The 15,164-nt window shown below is 34.7% G+C and overlaps 1 protein-coding gene across 1 annotated transcript in view; it reads right to left on the bottom strand.

The window, feature by feature from the left end:
* The window catches only part of LOC100013660 (peroxisomal trans-2-enoyl-CoA reductase-like), a 40,676-nt gene that overhangs the window by 3,964 nt on the left and 21,548 nt on the right, over positions 1-15,164 (bottom strand). The window contains exons 4-7 of the mRNA XM_001367995.5: positions 12,633-12,714; positions 8,488-8,584; positions 7,677-7,781; positions 1,612-1,723 (exon numbers count right to left, since the gene is read on the bottom strand). Coding sequence (XP_001368032.2) covers positions 1,612-1,723; positions 7,677-7,781; positions 8,488-8,584; positions 12,633-12,714 — 396 coding nt within the window. The remainder of the gene's footprint in view (positions 1-1,611; positions 1,724-7,676; positions 7,782-8,487; positions 8,585-12,632; positions 12,715-15,164) is intronic.

Below are 15,164 nucleotides of genomic sequence, written 5' to 3'. Positions count from 1 at the left end.
CCAAAGTATGTGCTTAAAATATTTGCTGAAATGATCCAGGACAATTCTGAGGGACCTATGAGAAAGAATGCTATCCACATCCAGAGAAAGAATTGTGGGAGTAGAAACATAGAAGAAAAACATTTCCTTGATCACATGGTTCAATGTGGATATGATTGGGGATGTAGACTCTATAAATGATCACTATTGCAAATATTAATAATATGGAAATAGGTCTTGATCAATGACACATGTAAAATCCAGTTGAATTGCTCATTGGCAATAGGAGAGGGTGGAAGTAGGGGAGGAAATGAATATGAATCATGTAACCATGGAAAAATATCCTAAATTAATTAATTAATTAAATGAATTTTAAAAAGATTAGGAGTCTGAGTACTTTAATTAAACTGTACTGAATTAAACCAAGTGAAGTGAATTAATTATGTGACTGAAATATTGTATTTGATTTAAATTATTTTTCAATAAAATACACATAGATCTATAAAAAGTATTTGCTGAAGTGAACTGATAATTATGTAGATCTCTGTCTTAAAGAGTTTACAGAGATGAGAAAGAAAGCAAATGGTCTAGAGTTATTAATATTTTTCTAGATTTCTTTTTTATTGGTCATAATAGTGACAATGATTTTTCCAGTCCCGTCCCCATTTTTATATAATTATATCAATCCCTTAATGCTTTTTAAATTGTACTACTCTCAGTACAGAGTTTTCTATTTGTGCTTGGTCTGATTCAACTGTTCTTTATATCTTCATCTTTTTTACTACCATTTCTACTTCTTAACTTGCCCTATTCGGGATGAGGTATAAAAAAATCCAAACACAATCATACAATCATTTTTTTAAGTATTTATCAAGAGCCTACTATAAGTAATGCACTGTCCCAAGATCTTAGATGCTAGTACCAAAAAATAAAAGAATCCTTATTTATAGGGAACATACATCCCATTGGACAGCTTTTGCTTTCTATTGGTTTTTCCTATATTCTCAGTACTAAGATTTGAAGATAATAAATACTTGATGATGAATGTATTCCCAATCATTTATTAAAATTAGGAGATAAGTGTATACATAAAAATATATAACATGAAGCCAATAAATACAAATAGCTGCAAAGTATCTGAATATGAGTTAATTTGGGAGGTAGGACACTAACAGTTGAAATGGACCTCCAGAAAATGGTGCATGAACAGTCTTTAAGAGAGGGACTCTATAAAGTAGAAGCAGAAGGAGAGGCATTTGGGTTAGCTAATGTAAAGGCACAGAAAAAGGAGGATGGAATGTGATGTAGAAGGAATGGATAAAAGGTCAGTGTGTAGAAGTGAAATAATGTCAAATGGGGTTGAATAGACAAGTTGGAGTCAGGTTGTAAAGGGCTTTAGTAGATAAAAAGGAGTTTATATTTTATCCTAGAAGCAATGGGATACACACAAGAGTTGACTGAGTAGTGTAACAAACAAATTAACTAATTTAAATTCATTTTTAAAATTATTTTCTTTCCTTTAAAAGGGAGAAGTGAAGTTAACCACCCTACTACTCAAGGAATCATTTAAGAAATCTTTAAAGTTCAGAGGATAAGGCACAAAGGTGTTGATAATTTTTATTTATCACTCACCTGGTATGTCCCATGATTGAGAATACAAAGATTGACCACCATCCACATTCACTGTTTGTCCTGTAATATATGAGGCCATGGGAGATAACAAGAAACATACAAGGGAAGAGACCTAAAAAAAAAATTTAACTATTTAATATTCGTGTATGCAATAGAGCATATATATATATATATATATATTTACTTACAAGTATACTTTCTAACTACATGTGAATATATGTATGTATCTCATAGAACCACAACCATAGACAGATTCTTAGCTATCATTCTTAGACATCATTGATGATATCATTGAGAAAACTTGTAAAACCTCTGAAGCCTATTTTATTTCTAGATATAATTTCCCCTTCTTTTGAACAGAAATATGATATCGCTCCTACCCCACAGATCTGCATGTGTATATGTTTCCTACTTTAGATAATCCTGAATACCACATATAGAAATCAAATTGTGACTGTATGTGCTTTATATCTCCTAACTTTGCATTGCTTTATTGTCTGAATAATAGTGGCAACTACTAAATGAATTGGTAGAAGTAGAAAAGGTAAAAGAAAAATTTTCCAGTCTATATTAAATGAATTGACAATGAAATATGAAATAGAAAAGAGTGGTGACTACCTGAATAAACTCAGATTTGATACAGAAGAAGGAAACAGGAAAATAAATTTTCATTTGTCATATAAGCAATTATTCTAAAACGTCCACATTACCACATACCCTCACTATTAGATGTTTCTCAGTGCCAAGATGGCATTGTTTTTGTTCATGTTGTTTTGGAATAAAGAATTGTGCTATTTTAAAATTCATCTTAGGTACTGTCTCCTTTTACATATGAAAAGCCTACCATCCATTCATTTAAACATACCTTCTCCAAGTTTCCAAATCTAATCTCAATATAATTAACACAGGGGAGCTGGATGATAGTAAACATGATTAAATTACTGAGACTGCCTAAGAGCTGACTAATCTAAAAGACTACATTAACTGAGAAATAGCAAATATGCATTTCCCTCAAAATGAATGGGTTGTGAAATGCATATTTTTGTTTTTTTAAACCCTTACTTTCCATCTTAGAATCAAATCATCCATGTAGTGTATTAATCTGCTACATTTGAAAGTTATGGTGGCTAGATATCTTTGCAAAAGTTGAAAAATATTGAAGCAGACTCACAACATCCTTGCATTAATCTAGTATAGCACAGCCGAGTTTGTCCCCATTGGAAAGCAAAAATATTTTGAGAATCAGGGTGCAATGGTATGGTAAAGTAAGCATTGCCCAAGTCCAACACTGTGTACCTAGCTTCTGCAGGTATTTAGGTTATTATGTCATTCAGTGAAGGTGTGATAGTGTCTTTTCCTTATAAAATTATTCATAGCCCTCAGATCCATGACAAATCTCCAAGTGGGAATGCCATCTTCATTTAGCTTGTTCTTTTTAATAGTTAGAATTGGGCTATTGTATTCAGATACTGTAGGTCTCAATATGCCTTGTTCTAGCAAACTATTTATGATAGGTGTTATTCCTTCTTTTGCTTCTTTTACTCAATTTAGGTGGTATTCCTTCCCTGACCTCAATCCTGACTGGTGCAATTGACTTGATCCTACCCACATCATTTTGATGTTTTGCAAATACCCCTTGTGGTATATCTTTTGGTATGTCAAACATAGATATTACAATTTGAATTTTCTCCGGTTCTTCTAGTTGTTCTAAGTATAACAATAGATAGTGTTTCAGTGAATTCTTGGGTAAATGCAAATAAATTTTCCCAGATTTTTCACATTGCAAAGTCGCTTGAATCTTACACAAAAAATCCCATCCTAAAAGGTTATCTGGACATGAGGGAATTAATAAGAAGGTATGATCTATAGAGAGAGGACCATTTTGACCATAGTTCTTTTAAGTTGTATTTGTCCCGTCATTCCAGCTACAGAAACCATACCCTCTATGTTGGTATCCCCTGAATATGTCTTTAGGACAGATTTTGAGCTTTGTAGTTTTTCTTTCCCACTTTAATCCATACATATGGTTCTGGCCTGTGTGTAGTTAAGGTGTATGTTGCTACTGACTCACTGTTCATTTCTTTGCTACCCTCTGCCAGCTATATGTTTGGATCAGTTAACTCTTTTTGATCTAACCCATTTCATATGAGGTTATATTCTCATATATAAGTTTATCTGGCCAACCTCCCCTATACCACTTAGAATGTTGGCTTCAAGTCTGCCATTTGAATCCTCGGTTGTTCTTTCAGTTACTAAGACTTCCATTCTATTCCTCTTTTCAAATTCAACTGTCATGTAATTTCCATTACTTTGAATAGGATTATTATTTTCAAATGTAATGTCAGCTTCATTTTCAGGAAATTTTGTATTATCTAAATCAGTCATTGCTGGATGGAAAGTTTCAGCTTCAGGAGTCAAAGTAGATGTTTTTTCTAAGGGTATCTGTGCCATATATCTATTTGAAGAATTAACTGAGTTTCGTGGGATGTCATCATACAAATCTGTGCATGGTTTCAAAGTATTTACATCTATAGCAACAGTAACCTGTAGGGAATTGAAATTTTGTTTCTCTGTATCTTTCACTAACTCCTGCTTGAGGTTTTTTCTGTCTTTTCCTTCTACACAATTCAATCCCTGTGCCCATTCTGCACTGAAAAAAGTTCTCCAAGAATGTTTTGACTTGATTTGCACTTTTTTCCTGTGTGGTTACTATACAGCCTTTCTCTAAGTCTCTCATCTCTGTTGCTATTTGAGACATGATGTCTTTATCTTCTGCATCTAGCTGTTTTACTTGTCTCTGCCTGTCTCTTAATTTAATGCATTTGCTATCACTCACAGATTCACTTTCTTGTATTGAATTTTCATCATTTCTTATCTTTGTTTCTCCTAAGTTTAACATCAGTCTCTTTTACACCATTTCTTCTGTCTCCATGTCCCAAACTACATACATTATAGGCCTGGCTTCATAATTCTCTCCTAACCATGTCAGAATATTTTGGTTTGGCTCCTGATTTAATAGCCTGTTGCATTTCCTATAAATCAATTGTCTATTGTGTGGATTTTTAGCTTACAACGAGAACAGCAAGTGGAATCTTGCTTTCTGTGTCTTGCTAATGTGGCTTTATTGTTATTTACTTCATATTTCTTTTTCAGAAAACAGTCTTTGATCACATGTCCTTTCTTATGGAAGAAAAAGCACTATCTAGTTTCTCTCTGCACTGTTTTTGGTTTATAAGTAGATTTTGTTTATGTCCTAACAGTATTTAGCTTTTTTATTTCCTCAATCTCCTTGTCTCTTAAATTTTTCTCTGTTACCTCTAATTTTCCTTTAAATATTGCATTTGTTTATGTTGTTCTGAATAATTTTCATGAAGGCAAGTCGAGGTTTCACATAATTCAATCAGACTCACAGTGTCACCCTTTGAGAAGTAATGTTTGAAAAAATTCTTCAAGTGAGGGGTGCACCCTTTCAAAAACTGTCTTCTCACATGATTTGTAGACTCCTCAGTATTTGCCTCTAAACCCATAATTAATTCAGCCATTTCAGAGAGATGATCTATAAATGAAGCTGGATGTTCCCCTGTATTTTGCATGAGTTTGTCAAATCTTGCCCATGCATTAGGCTTTGAACATGTGGAAGAGGCATGAAGGAAGAGAGAATTTTCATGCATGCAAGACAGAAAGCTGGGGACATCATCTGTCAATCAAAAAAAGAACATTCCAAATAGAATGTTCCCAGGAAAGATAGTTGGAGAGCCTAGCCAGGCTGAAGGGGGAAGAAGCTCTGAACTGGTCCCCTGTTAGCTTCTGTCCTAGGCTGACGGACCCTTGGGGGGGGGGGGGCTGAGAAGAAATTAACTTTTGGTTGGTGGCTAAGTGTGGGGAAGAAGGTATTGGTGTCTCTGAGACTTGAGTTTGAAGGAAGAAGAAAGAAGATTAAACAGTTGTCCTCCCATCTTCCCGATAGACTTTTGTGTCACAGCTGTGACAGAACTGACATTTCCCAAAATCCTTCTAATCCTCATTATAGACTAGGGATAAACCCATCCCTCTCACCTCAATTTCCATTCTTGTCCTGTTGTTCCCAATAAACCCCCTTACTTGAGAAAGGAAGAGAAAAAAAACCTCATAGTCCACTCAGGGAAGGATGGGGGAGGGGCAAAGCTAAAGGCTTCACAAGAGGATGGTGAAGGAAGGTAGTGAGGGAGGAGGAGGATAGGAAAAATATTGATCTATTAGCCATCAATAGTGATCAATAGGCAACCCCAGTGTACCCCCTCTAGTAGTACCTCTCTCTATCTCTCAGAAGTATCTCTATCTATTACAACTAGGCACCCTGAGGTTTCCCCTAGTATCTCTTTAATCACAGCTAGAGTATCTCATTTATTACAACCAGAAATATCTCCTAGAGTATCCTTCCAATACAAACAACAGAGCTTCATAGCTTAGAGCAAGTCTTCCCTACATTTCTTTAAGTAGGTCATGCTTGTGGGATTTGCAAAATCGAGGTCTTCCCTTTGCCTGTGGACCAACTAATCAGGTTGTTTTCTGACCTAGTCTTTTCAATGAATTGGAAATGCTCATGAGGACTAAATAGTTCATACAATAGAAATTCCACATCTTGGAAATCTGGATCAAAGATTTGGAAAGCATGTTTGAGTTCTTTCTGAGTCTTAAAGGGCTGATTGATAAATTTTGGAACCTATTTCTTCAGGGAATCAAGCTCCTGAGTTGTAAACTATCTATGTACTTTTGAATGCAACACACCAGCTGTACTTGATAACTTAGTGACATCCTTTAGTGGAAACAATTTTTGAGGTTCACTATCAGACTTAGTGTTCTTGTCACTGTCATTTCCTTGTGCATTAACCTTTGTTTTCTTTGCCTTTCTCTCTTTCTCTTTAGGTGCACTATCTGTCTGGCCATTGCTCTTGTCCTTAATCTGGTCTAGCCCTTTTGCCTTGATAAATTCCTCAAACATATTCTTAATAACTTTTTCCAAGTTCATATCCACCACTATTATCTTTGCTGCCTTTTGGGGAATTACAAATCTATAGATGTTCTTCAAATAAGTCAGTGTCTGTATGGCCGCCATGGAGATGATATAAACTTGAGTCATAATGTGCCAAAGGACAGTTTCTTTTTGGAATGGCCATTGTAGTATGAGCATCGTGGTGTTGCCCAGATATTCAGTGAGTCAGAATCAGATATAGAGTCAGAATACCAGATGGTGTAATAATAATAGACCAAGATGATTTTGAACAAATGCCTTACCAATTGTATAAGCTTTATGAAGAGGCAGATGCAGAAGGGGATGTGTGGGACACAAGTGAGAAAACTGAATACCTGAAACCAGTACAATCAAAGTCTTACCAAGATTATGATGATGAGATGTTCTTTGGGCACAGAACAAGTTGTATACCATTAGAAGAACTTTATGCAAGATTAGGGGTTGATAATGAAGATGATTTTATAGAGAAGTTGAATTACATGGCTTGTACTGATACAGATTTTGAATGGGAAGGAGGATATCAAGGAACATATTAGAGAACTGGAGGAGAGATAGATATATAATTTCACATCTATTCTCTAACTTCAAAAACAGGACAAATACCATTCATGCAGTAAGAGTGAAACCAAGATTAGTTGGAGTTCCAGAGGGTAACATACTACACAAAATCTTATGAGAATGAAGACTAGTCTTAGGTAGAAAAGAAAATATTCCAGCAAAGAAATCAGCGAAGTAATTCAACAACAAGAGCACTCCTAAGCTTGTAGCAGAAAACTTCAACTTCATAACTATGACTGACAGCTGACCCATCTCCAGCTTCTGTCCTTTGCATGCATACCTTTCCAATATCCCTCTTCCACAGGACCTTGTATTTCCACAAGAGTTAATGAACCAAAAATGTCAGTGGAATTATTAACTATTTAAAGTTTTAAAAATTGAATGGGATGATGTTCCCTCCTGATTGTCACTCTGTCTCTCCTCCCTCCCCCAATGTTCATTAAAGATCTAAATTTTGGGGCTTTATGAAAATCAGAGAGAAAGAAACAGAGATTACCTCCTCAGGAACACCAAATCTCTTAGCTGGACAATTTTGAAAGTATTCTTCAATTACGATTGTTCCTTCATAGTTCTTAAAGGCTGTTGGGGAATAAATTATTCCCTAGGTTGGGAAACAAAAAAGGGAAAATTAAAAAAAATTAAACCAAAGAATAGTAGGCTTAAACGGCAAAGGATGTTAGCTATAAATGCCCATAGAACTATTATTTATGGTCCTCAGTAATGTCATAGAGGTATAATTATCTTCCCCAAGTGTATTAACTATATGCATAGCAATACATAACACCTGAGGCCTCTGACCTAATTGCTAAGTCAGAATCTAAGCTGCCAATAATAAGAGTAAATAAGGAAAAATATTATTTCTCAAGACCTACTAGAATATATATCCTAAACAACAAAAAAAAGATCCAAGATTCAAATGACGTTTCACTTCATGAAAAAATTGATGCATGTATATTTGTTATACACTGAATATTTTCCCACTACTTTTCATTTATTTTGGGAGATTTATTACTCTTCCACTGCCCTTAACACTTTGACTTTAAGTTCCCTGGCTGCAGTCTCTCTCAAGGAGTTAAAGAAAATCAAAGAAACAAACAAGAACACATTAATTCACCAGAAAAAAATTCTTTATAGATTTTGTTATACATCAAAGAATACTTGGGCAACAAACATATAGAACCTCTCTCTAACTTGTCCATTGCATCGTGTCCTACTTTGTAGTTACTACTAATTTAGAATATAACTATTACTAAAAAGGAAACTGGACAACAAGAAACCAAATCATACACATGTACATGGTTACCTACAGGAGCAACACAATTGATTCTTATTCCATTGCTGGCCCATTCCAATGCCAAAGTTTTGCTCATATTTTCAACACCTGCTCTTGCTGCTCCACTATGCCTTTTAAAGAAAAAAATGTTAAAGACTTTGTTAAACTTCCACTAAACATTCATATTTACATGAAATCTAATTGGGTGCATTGAGTCACAAAAAAAAAAAACATTCAAAAAAGGCACTCCTATTCAGAAATACTTGGGGTTGAACTGCTAAGTGTGTTTTCTGGAAGATAATGGGAAACAGTTTAGTATTTAAAGCAAGTTCCAAGAAGTTATCCTGGAAAACAAATGTTAAAAGAAAAGTTTCTACATGTCCACCCAAACTTAGGGAACTATGTGGGGAAGCCTCTCTTCAAAGGCATTGTGTTAGGCATAAAAATGTTTTACATGAATACACATGTAAAATCTATGTGAGTTTGCTTACATCTCAGTGTGGGGAGATGTAAGATGGGGAAAGATGAGGAGAGGAATGGAGAGAAAAAATTCAAGACTCCAAATTATTTTTAACATGTTGAAGACTGTCTTTTTGCATGTAATTGGGGGAAATTAAATTAAATTAAATATATGGGAGAATTTTTTAAACAATTAATTTCTAACATTTAGTGATCCAAATTCTTTCTTCCTACCTCCACTTCTACAGTAAATAATTTGATATATATAATACCAGTTCTGTCATGCTATACATATTTCCATATTCCTCATGTTGTAAAAGAAGACACATATTGGACATCCAAGGAAAATGTTATGAAGGAAATATAGTGAAAAATAGTATGCTTCAATCTGCATTCAGAATCTGACATTTCCTTCGATGGCTATTGTAGCAGTCCACCCCTAGCTATGGGCAAGGGGAACAGTTGGTATGTACAGATTGCCTTAGAAGAGGCACCTTCTTAGAATCTTAGAAGATTGCACCTGGCTGGGAAAGCCTCTGACCCTTGACCCCAGCTTCCCAGGTTAGGCAGGAACACAGGTTTCTTTGTGTTCACCTGGTTAAGGGAAACCACACCTATACCTTGTCATTAACCAATGATGATCATCCCTGTGTACTGTGTATATTTGCATATAAATAGGGCCCAGCCAGCTCCGCCTCACTCTCTTCTGCTCTTCCTCCCTTCCAGCTCGCACTGATGCCTGTCCTCGCTGGGGCCTGGCCTTGGGCCAGGCTCCATCTTTAATCTTTCTCTATCATCTCTCCGACCTGTGTGGTATTGAATCTGGATCTTTGGACTGGTAAAAGCCTTTGGAAGGGTCCTTTGATTAGAGCTTGGCTGTGGCTCATTGATAATTAATAAAGACTCATTCCTGCCACCTCATATCTCTACTTCAACTCAGTCATCCCCCTCATGGTATCTAAAACTTCTATCCTTTCTCTATCTTCCTACCTTAAAGCTTCTCTCTCCTCTCTGAGGAAGCTTTAGCTATGGACAGCATTTTTCATGTGACCCTTGAGGCTGTCTTGAAACTCTGCCTCATTGATAATAATTTAGTCCTTTACTATTCATCATTGTGCAATATTTCTGTTACTATAAAACAGTGTTCTCTTAGTTCTAATCACTTCACTTTGCATCACTTCATACAAGACTTTCCAGGTTTTTTGTGAAACCATCCTATTTGTCATTTCTTATTGCACAATAGTATTCCATTACAACCATATACCACAACTTGTTCATCCATTCCCCAACTGATAGACATCCCCTCAGTTTCTAATTCTTTGCCCCTACAAAAAGAGGTGTTATAAATATGTTTGTACATATACATCCTTTTTCTCTATCTTTGATCTCTTTGGGATACAGACCTAGTATTGTTGGGTCAAAAGGTATGCATAGTTTTATGGCCCTTTTGAAATGGTTCCAAATTACTCTCCAGAATGTTTGCATTAGTTCACAGCTCTGCAAACTGTATATTAGTGTCCCAATTTTCCCACATCCCCTCCAACATTTAACATTTTCCTTTTTTGTCATATTAGTCAATCTGATAGATGTGAGATGGTATCTTAGAGTTGTTTAAATTTGTGATCTTTTTATAAAACTATAGAATGTTTTGATTTCTTTATCTGAGAACTATCTATTCATATCCTTTATCCATTAATTAATTGGGGACTGACTTGTATTCTTACAAATTTGAATCAGTTCTCTATATTTTTGAAAAGTGAGGCCTTTGTCAGAGACACTTCTTTTTTTGAGTTGTATATACTAGAATATTATACATGTGCTACATGCTACTTATGTTCATAAATTATTCCAAATATATATCTCAGAATAGAGCAGAATGGTCTCCTCAGAATAGGCTGGGAACATTTTTTTAAAATGACATTTTCTTTTTTATTGTGAATGTAACAATCATCAACAAACATAAGAACATTTCAACATCCAAAGAACAAATGACAAACTTATCTAAGATTTTGTGAACTTTTGACACGTATGATTTTTCTTTAAAAAAGCTATGTCCACTAAATATCTATTTTAACATAGTAGTAATAAAACTTCTGTCTATTTGTGTCCCCTTCAGACTTTTTATTTCTGTGCATTTATTTTTTTTCATTTTATTCTATTTCCCTCCAACTAAATTTAAAAACAGTTTCTAACATTCTTAAAAGAATTTTGAGCTTCAAATTCTCTCCCTCACTTTTCCCTTCCCACTCTGCTGAGTTTGAAAGCAATCTGATATAGATTTTTACATGCACAAACATGTAAAACATTTTTCTATATTAATCCTTTTATGGAAGGAAACTTGAACAAAAAAAATTAAGAAAGTAAAAAAAGTTTGCTTTGGTTTAGATTCAGACTCACATCAGTTCTTTCTTTGAAAGCTGATGGCATTTGTTATCATGAGTTCTTTGGGATTGTTTTGGATCATTGTACTGCTGAGAATAATTAGGTTATTCACAGGTATTCATGGTACTGTGAATAATGTTCTCTTGGTTTTGCTTATTTCACTCTCAGTTTCTTTCAGTCTTTCCAGGTTTTCCTGAGCTCTTCCTGCTCTTCCTTTCTTACAGTACAAAAATAATACTATTTTTAAATAGTATTCTATCACAATCATATACTATACCTTACTCAGCAATTCCCTGATTGATGGGTAGCCCCTCACTTTTGAGTTCTTTGCCCCCCCAAAAAAGAAGTGTTCTAAATAAGGAAAGACAATTGGAGAATAGAAGTGAAAACTCTAGTTAGGAAAATGAAGATGAAAAAGTTCTTCTTAAAGAGAGAATGATCAATTAAGAGACAGTTCTTAGAGAAGATCTTCTCCCCTTCAAAGAAAAAAAGAATATTTAACACAAATCTGAAACATGGAAAGGCAAAGATACAGAAAAATATCTCAAGATGAAGGACACATACTCCAAATAGCACCTGAGGATTTCATAGGTAATTTAACCTGTAAATATGGCAAAAAAAAAAACATCAAGAAAGGTCTTACAACCTGAAAAAAGTCTAAAAAGCTGATTTAATCCTAGTAGTTAGTTAACAAGGTAAAGCAGGATGATGATGAAGGGTGGACAAAATGTGCCTTTGGTCTGACTCATAGAAAGGGTATAAATTAAATCATCAGAAACACCCAGGGCATCCATGAGTGATGAACATTCAACAACCCTGACAATGAGGAGTGTGTCAATGCCTGGAATATATACTTTGGTCACATTATTTTACACCTTACTAAAGAAGCAATCCCAAAACAGAGATGGACCTAACCTGTTGCCACCTGCAGAGGGATATATGTGTGTGTGTGTGTGTGTGTGTGTGTGTGTGTGTGTGTGTGTGTGTGTGTGTATGTATATGAAACCTTACCTTCCATCTTAGATGTAATACTTTGTATTGTTCCAAAGCCAAAGAGTGGTGAGAGCTAGACCATAGGAGTTAAGTGACTTGCCCAGGATTACACAGGTAGGAAATGTTCGAGGCCAGATCTGAATCTAAGACCTCCCATCTCTAGGCCTGGCTCTGAATCCACTGCGCCACCCAATTGCCCCCCATAGTAACATTTTCAAAGTATCTTCTTAAAACCCCTAAGGAAAATAAGCAGGTTTTTTTTTTTATTACAAATGGCATTAAAACTCTATTTAAAAGAGCTTAAGCACGATCCCAAAACAAAAGAAGGTTATAAAAAAATCTTACACAGCATTAGGAAATCCATTATTTAACAGGACAATGATATTCACAATAGACCCTCCATGTTCCTTCATCCAGGACTTGTAAACTATAAAAAAGATCAAAGACAATCAAATTAAATCCTTTCTAGACAACATGGAATAATTAGAAGGAATGACTGTGAAGTTGGAGCATATCAATTCAAATCTCTACTCTGCCTCTTGCTACACAAATGACCTTGGACAAGTGACCAAGCTCTTAGAGTTTCCGATTTGTGAAATGAAGAGGTTGGACTACATGATCTCTAAAGATTCTTCTTGATCTAGATCTTTGATCCCAATATTCTTATCCTGCCACATATGTTCTTTTTAGGATATCCAATCCCCAAATCAATACTAAGTAACAAAACTACCAGTTTTCTTCATAATACACAGCTAGCTCTAAAGTTTGCAAAGTCTTTTGCATGTGTCTTCTCACTTGATTCTTACAACTCTCACAAGTCAGGTATTATTATATCCCAGTTTTACAGAGGAGAAAACTGAATTCTAACTCTCTTCTAATTAAATATAAGTTCCCAGAGTTTAATGGCCAAAATAAGAATATTCTGACAGCCTAGTTTAGTACCTGGCAAGCTATGGCCTATGGACCATATCTATATCTAGTCCCAGTCCTCTACTTTCAGAACTTTGCTATTCTCAATCTTTTATTTGTTCTATTTCAGTCCTCAGTAGAAATGGCAAATGGCTGATCCCTGTATTACTTATCAAAACTATTTCTGGGCACAAAGACTGCTGCACAGTTAACCCTCCATTTTATCTTCTCCAGGTTAAATAATGCCATATAAGTTTACTCTCCTAAATCTTTAGTTATATAAAGGCCTCTTTTCCACATTGGTGTGGCTTTACTCTGATTTCTGAGAGGTCACAGTTCAGGCCATTACCCAACATTTAAGGTATTTAATCACCAAAGAGACTGATCACTTACCACTGCCACAATGGTACAGAACTCTGAGTTTTTTTCCAAAGTAAGGGTCTGGACCCCTGAGAGTTTAGGTAATTGTTGTAATGGGTCCATTTTATTAAACGAATCACTATAATCCACAGGCAGAATAATCTTCTATAGATTAAATAAAATAATATTCTCACACATCCATGTGTTTCTAAACATAATTCACCTTTCATCCCAATAGTAAGAAGTACAAAATTCATTTAAAAGCATTTCTGAATTAATGGTATCCATAGTCATCCTGTAGTTTCTCAATCAGCACATACTAATAATAAATCTATCATTAAATAGTGATCTACAAAATATTTATTATTTTTAAATGGTGCCAGAGGATCCTAGATTTATTATTCATGGTCACATAGATTTTAAATGGTACAGGCAGGATTCAAACCCAAGATCTTTGATTCTAAATCTGTCACTATTGTCATTGCAACAAAAAGCTGAAAATAACTGGACGTATAAGGAGTCCTAGACTTTGGGATAAAAAGACTTGGTGTTTCAATTCCAACTCCAACACTTGATAATATTGTGATCCTGCATAAGTCTTAATTTAACAACTTAACTTTCCCCATGTCTTAGTTTTCTCAGTTGCAAAACATGAATAATAGTTGCATTACTTTTCTCAGAGAGTTGTTGTAAAGGTCAAATCAGATTTTATATTTGAAAAATACTTTGTAAAGTGTGCAATTTATACAAATGTAAGCCATCATTATTAAAATAAGTGAGAACTTAATGAAAATGGGAAAGAAAAGTCACCAAAAAAAGCAAACAATTACTGCCAGAGTTTTGGGTCACTTAGGTAGCATAACAGATAGAGAGCACCAGGTCTGGAGTCAGGAGGACCGGGTTTCAAATTTGACTTCAGATACTTAATCCAGCGATGTCACACTGAGCAAGTCACTTAAGCCAGATCGCCTATCCTTTGCCATCCTATCTTGGAAATGATACTAAGACAGAAGATAAGGGTTTTAAAAAAAATTAACACAAGTTTTAACAACAAAATAGTAATGGAAAAGTAATAGTAACAATAATAATAATAGAATTATGCTAAAGACATTGACAATATTATTTCATTTGATTTTCACAACAACTCTAAGAGGCAAGAGTTTTTATTATATCCATTTTACAGTTAAAGAAACTGAGGCAGAAAAAAGGTAAAGGCTTGCCCAAGGCAAAGCTAACAAACATTAATGGCCAGATTTGAACTCTTATCTTCTGACTCCACACCCAGATAACTATTCAATTTACTAATTTTTAATGGAGAAATAAACTTCACCTGCTATCATAGTTCAAGGTTTGGCACTTTCAAGACATTGCTCACGAAGCCAATTCATCAGATTTCTTGTATTAGCTTTTTTTTTTTTAATAATTTATAACTACTACTTAAAGCTATTAAGTGACTTATTTATTTGAAAGGAAAATGTTATTTACAAGTGACGTTCAGATAATCCATATGTGCTATGACAAGAAAATTCAATATTCATTAATAAAGTGTCTTTGGAAGCATTCAAAAATTCTTTATCAAAAGTATAATTTTCAAAATAAAAATGAGAT

Source organism: Monodelphis domestica, chromosome 8 (genome assembly GCF_027887165.1).
Source record: "Monodelphis domestica isolate mMonDom1 chromosome 8, mMonDom1.pri, whole genome shotgun sequence".
Lineage (NCBI taxonomy): Eukaryota > Metazoa > Chordata > Mammalia > Didelphimorphia > Didelphidae > Monodelphis > Monodelphis domestica.
The sequence above is the reverse complement of the archived record's forward strand: the minus strand, read 5'-3'. Positions and strand labels throughout refer to the sequence as shown.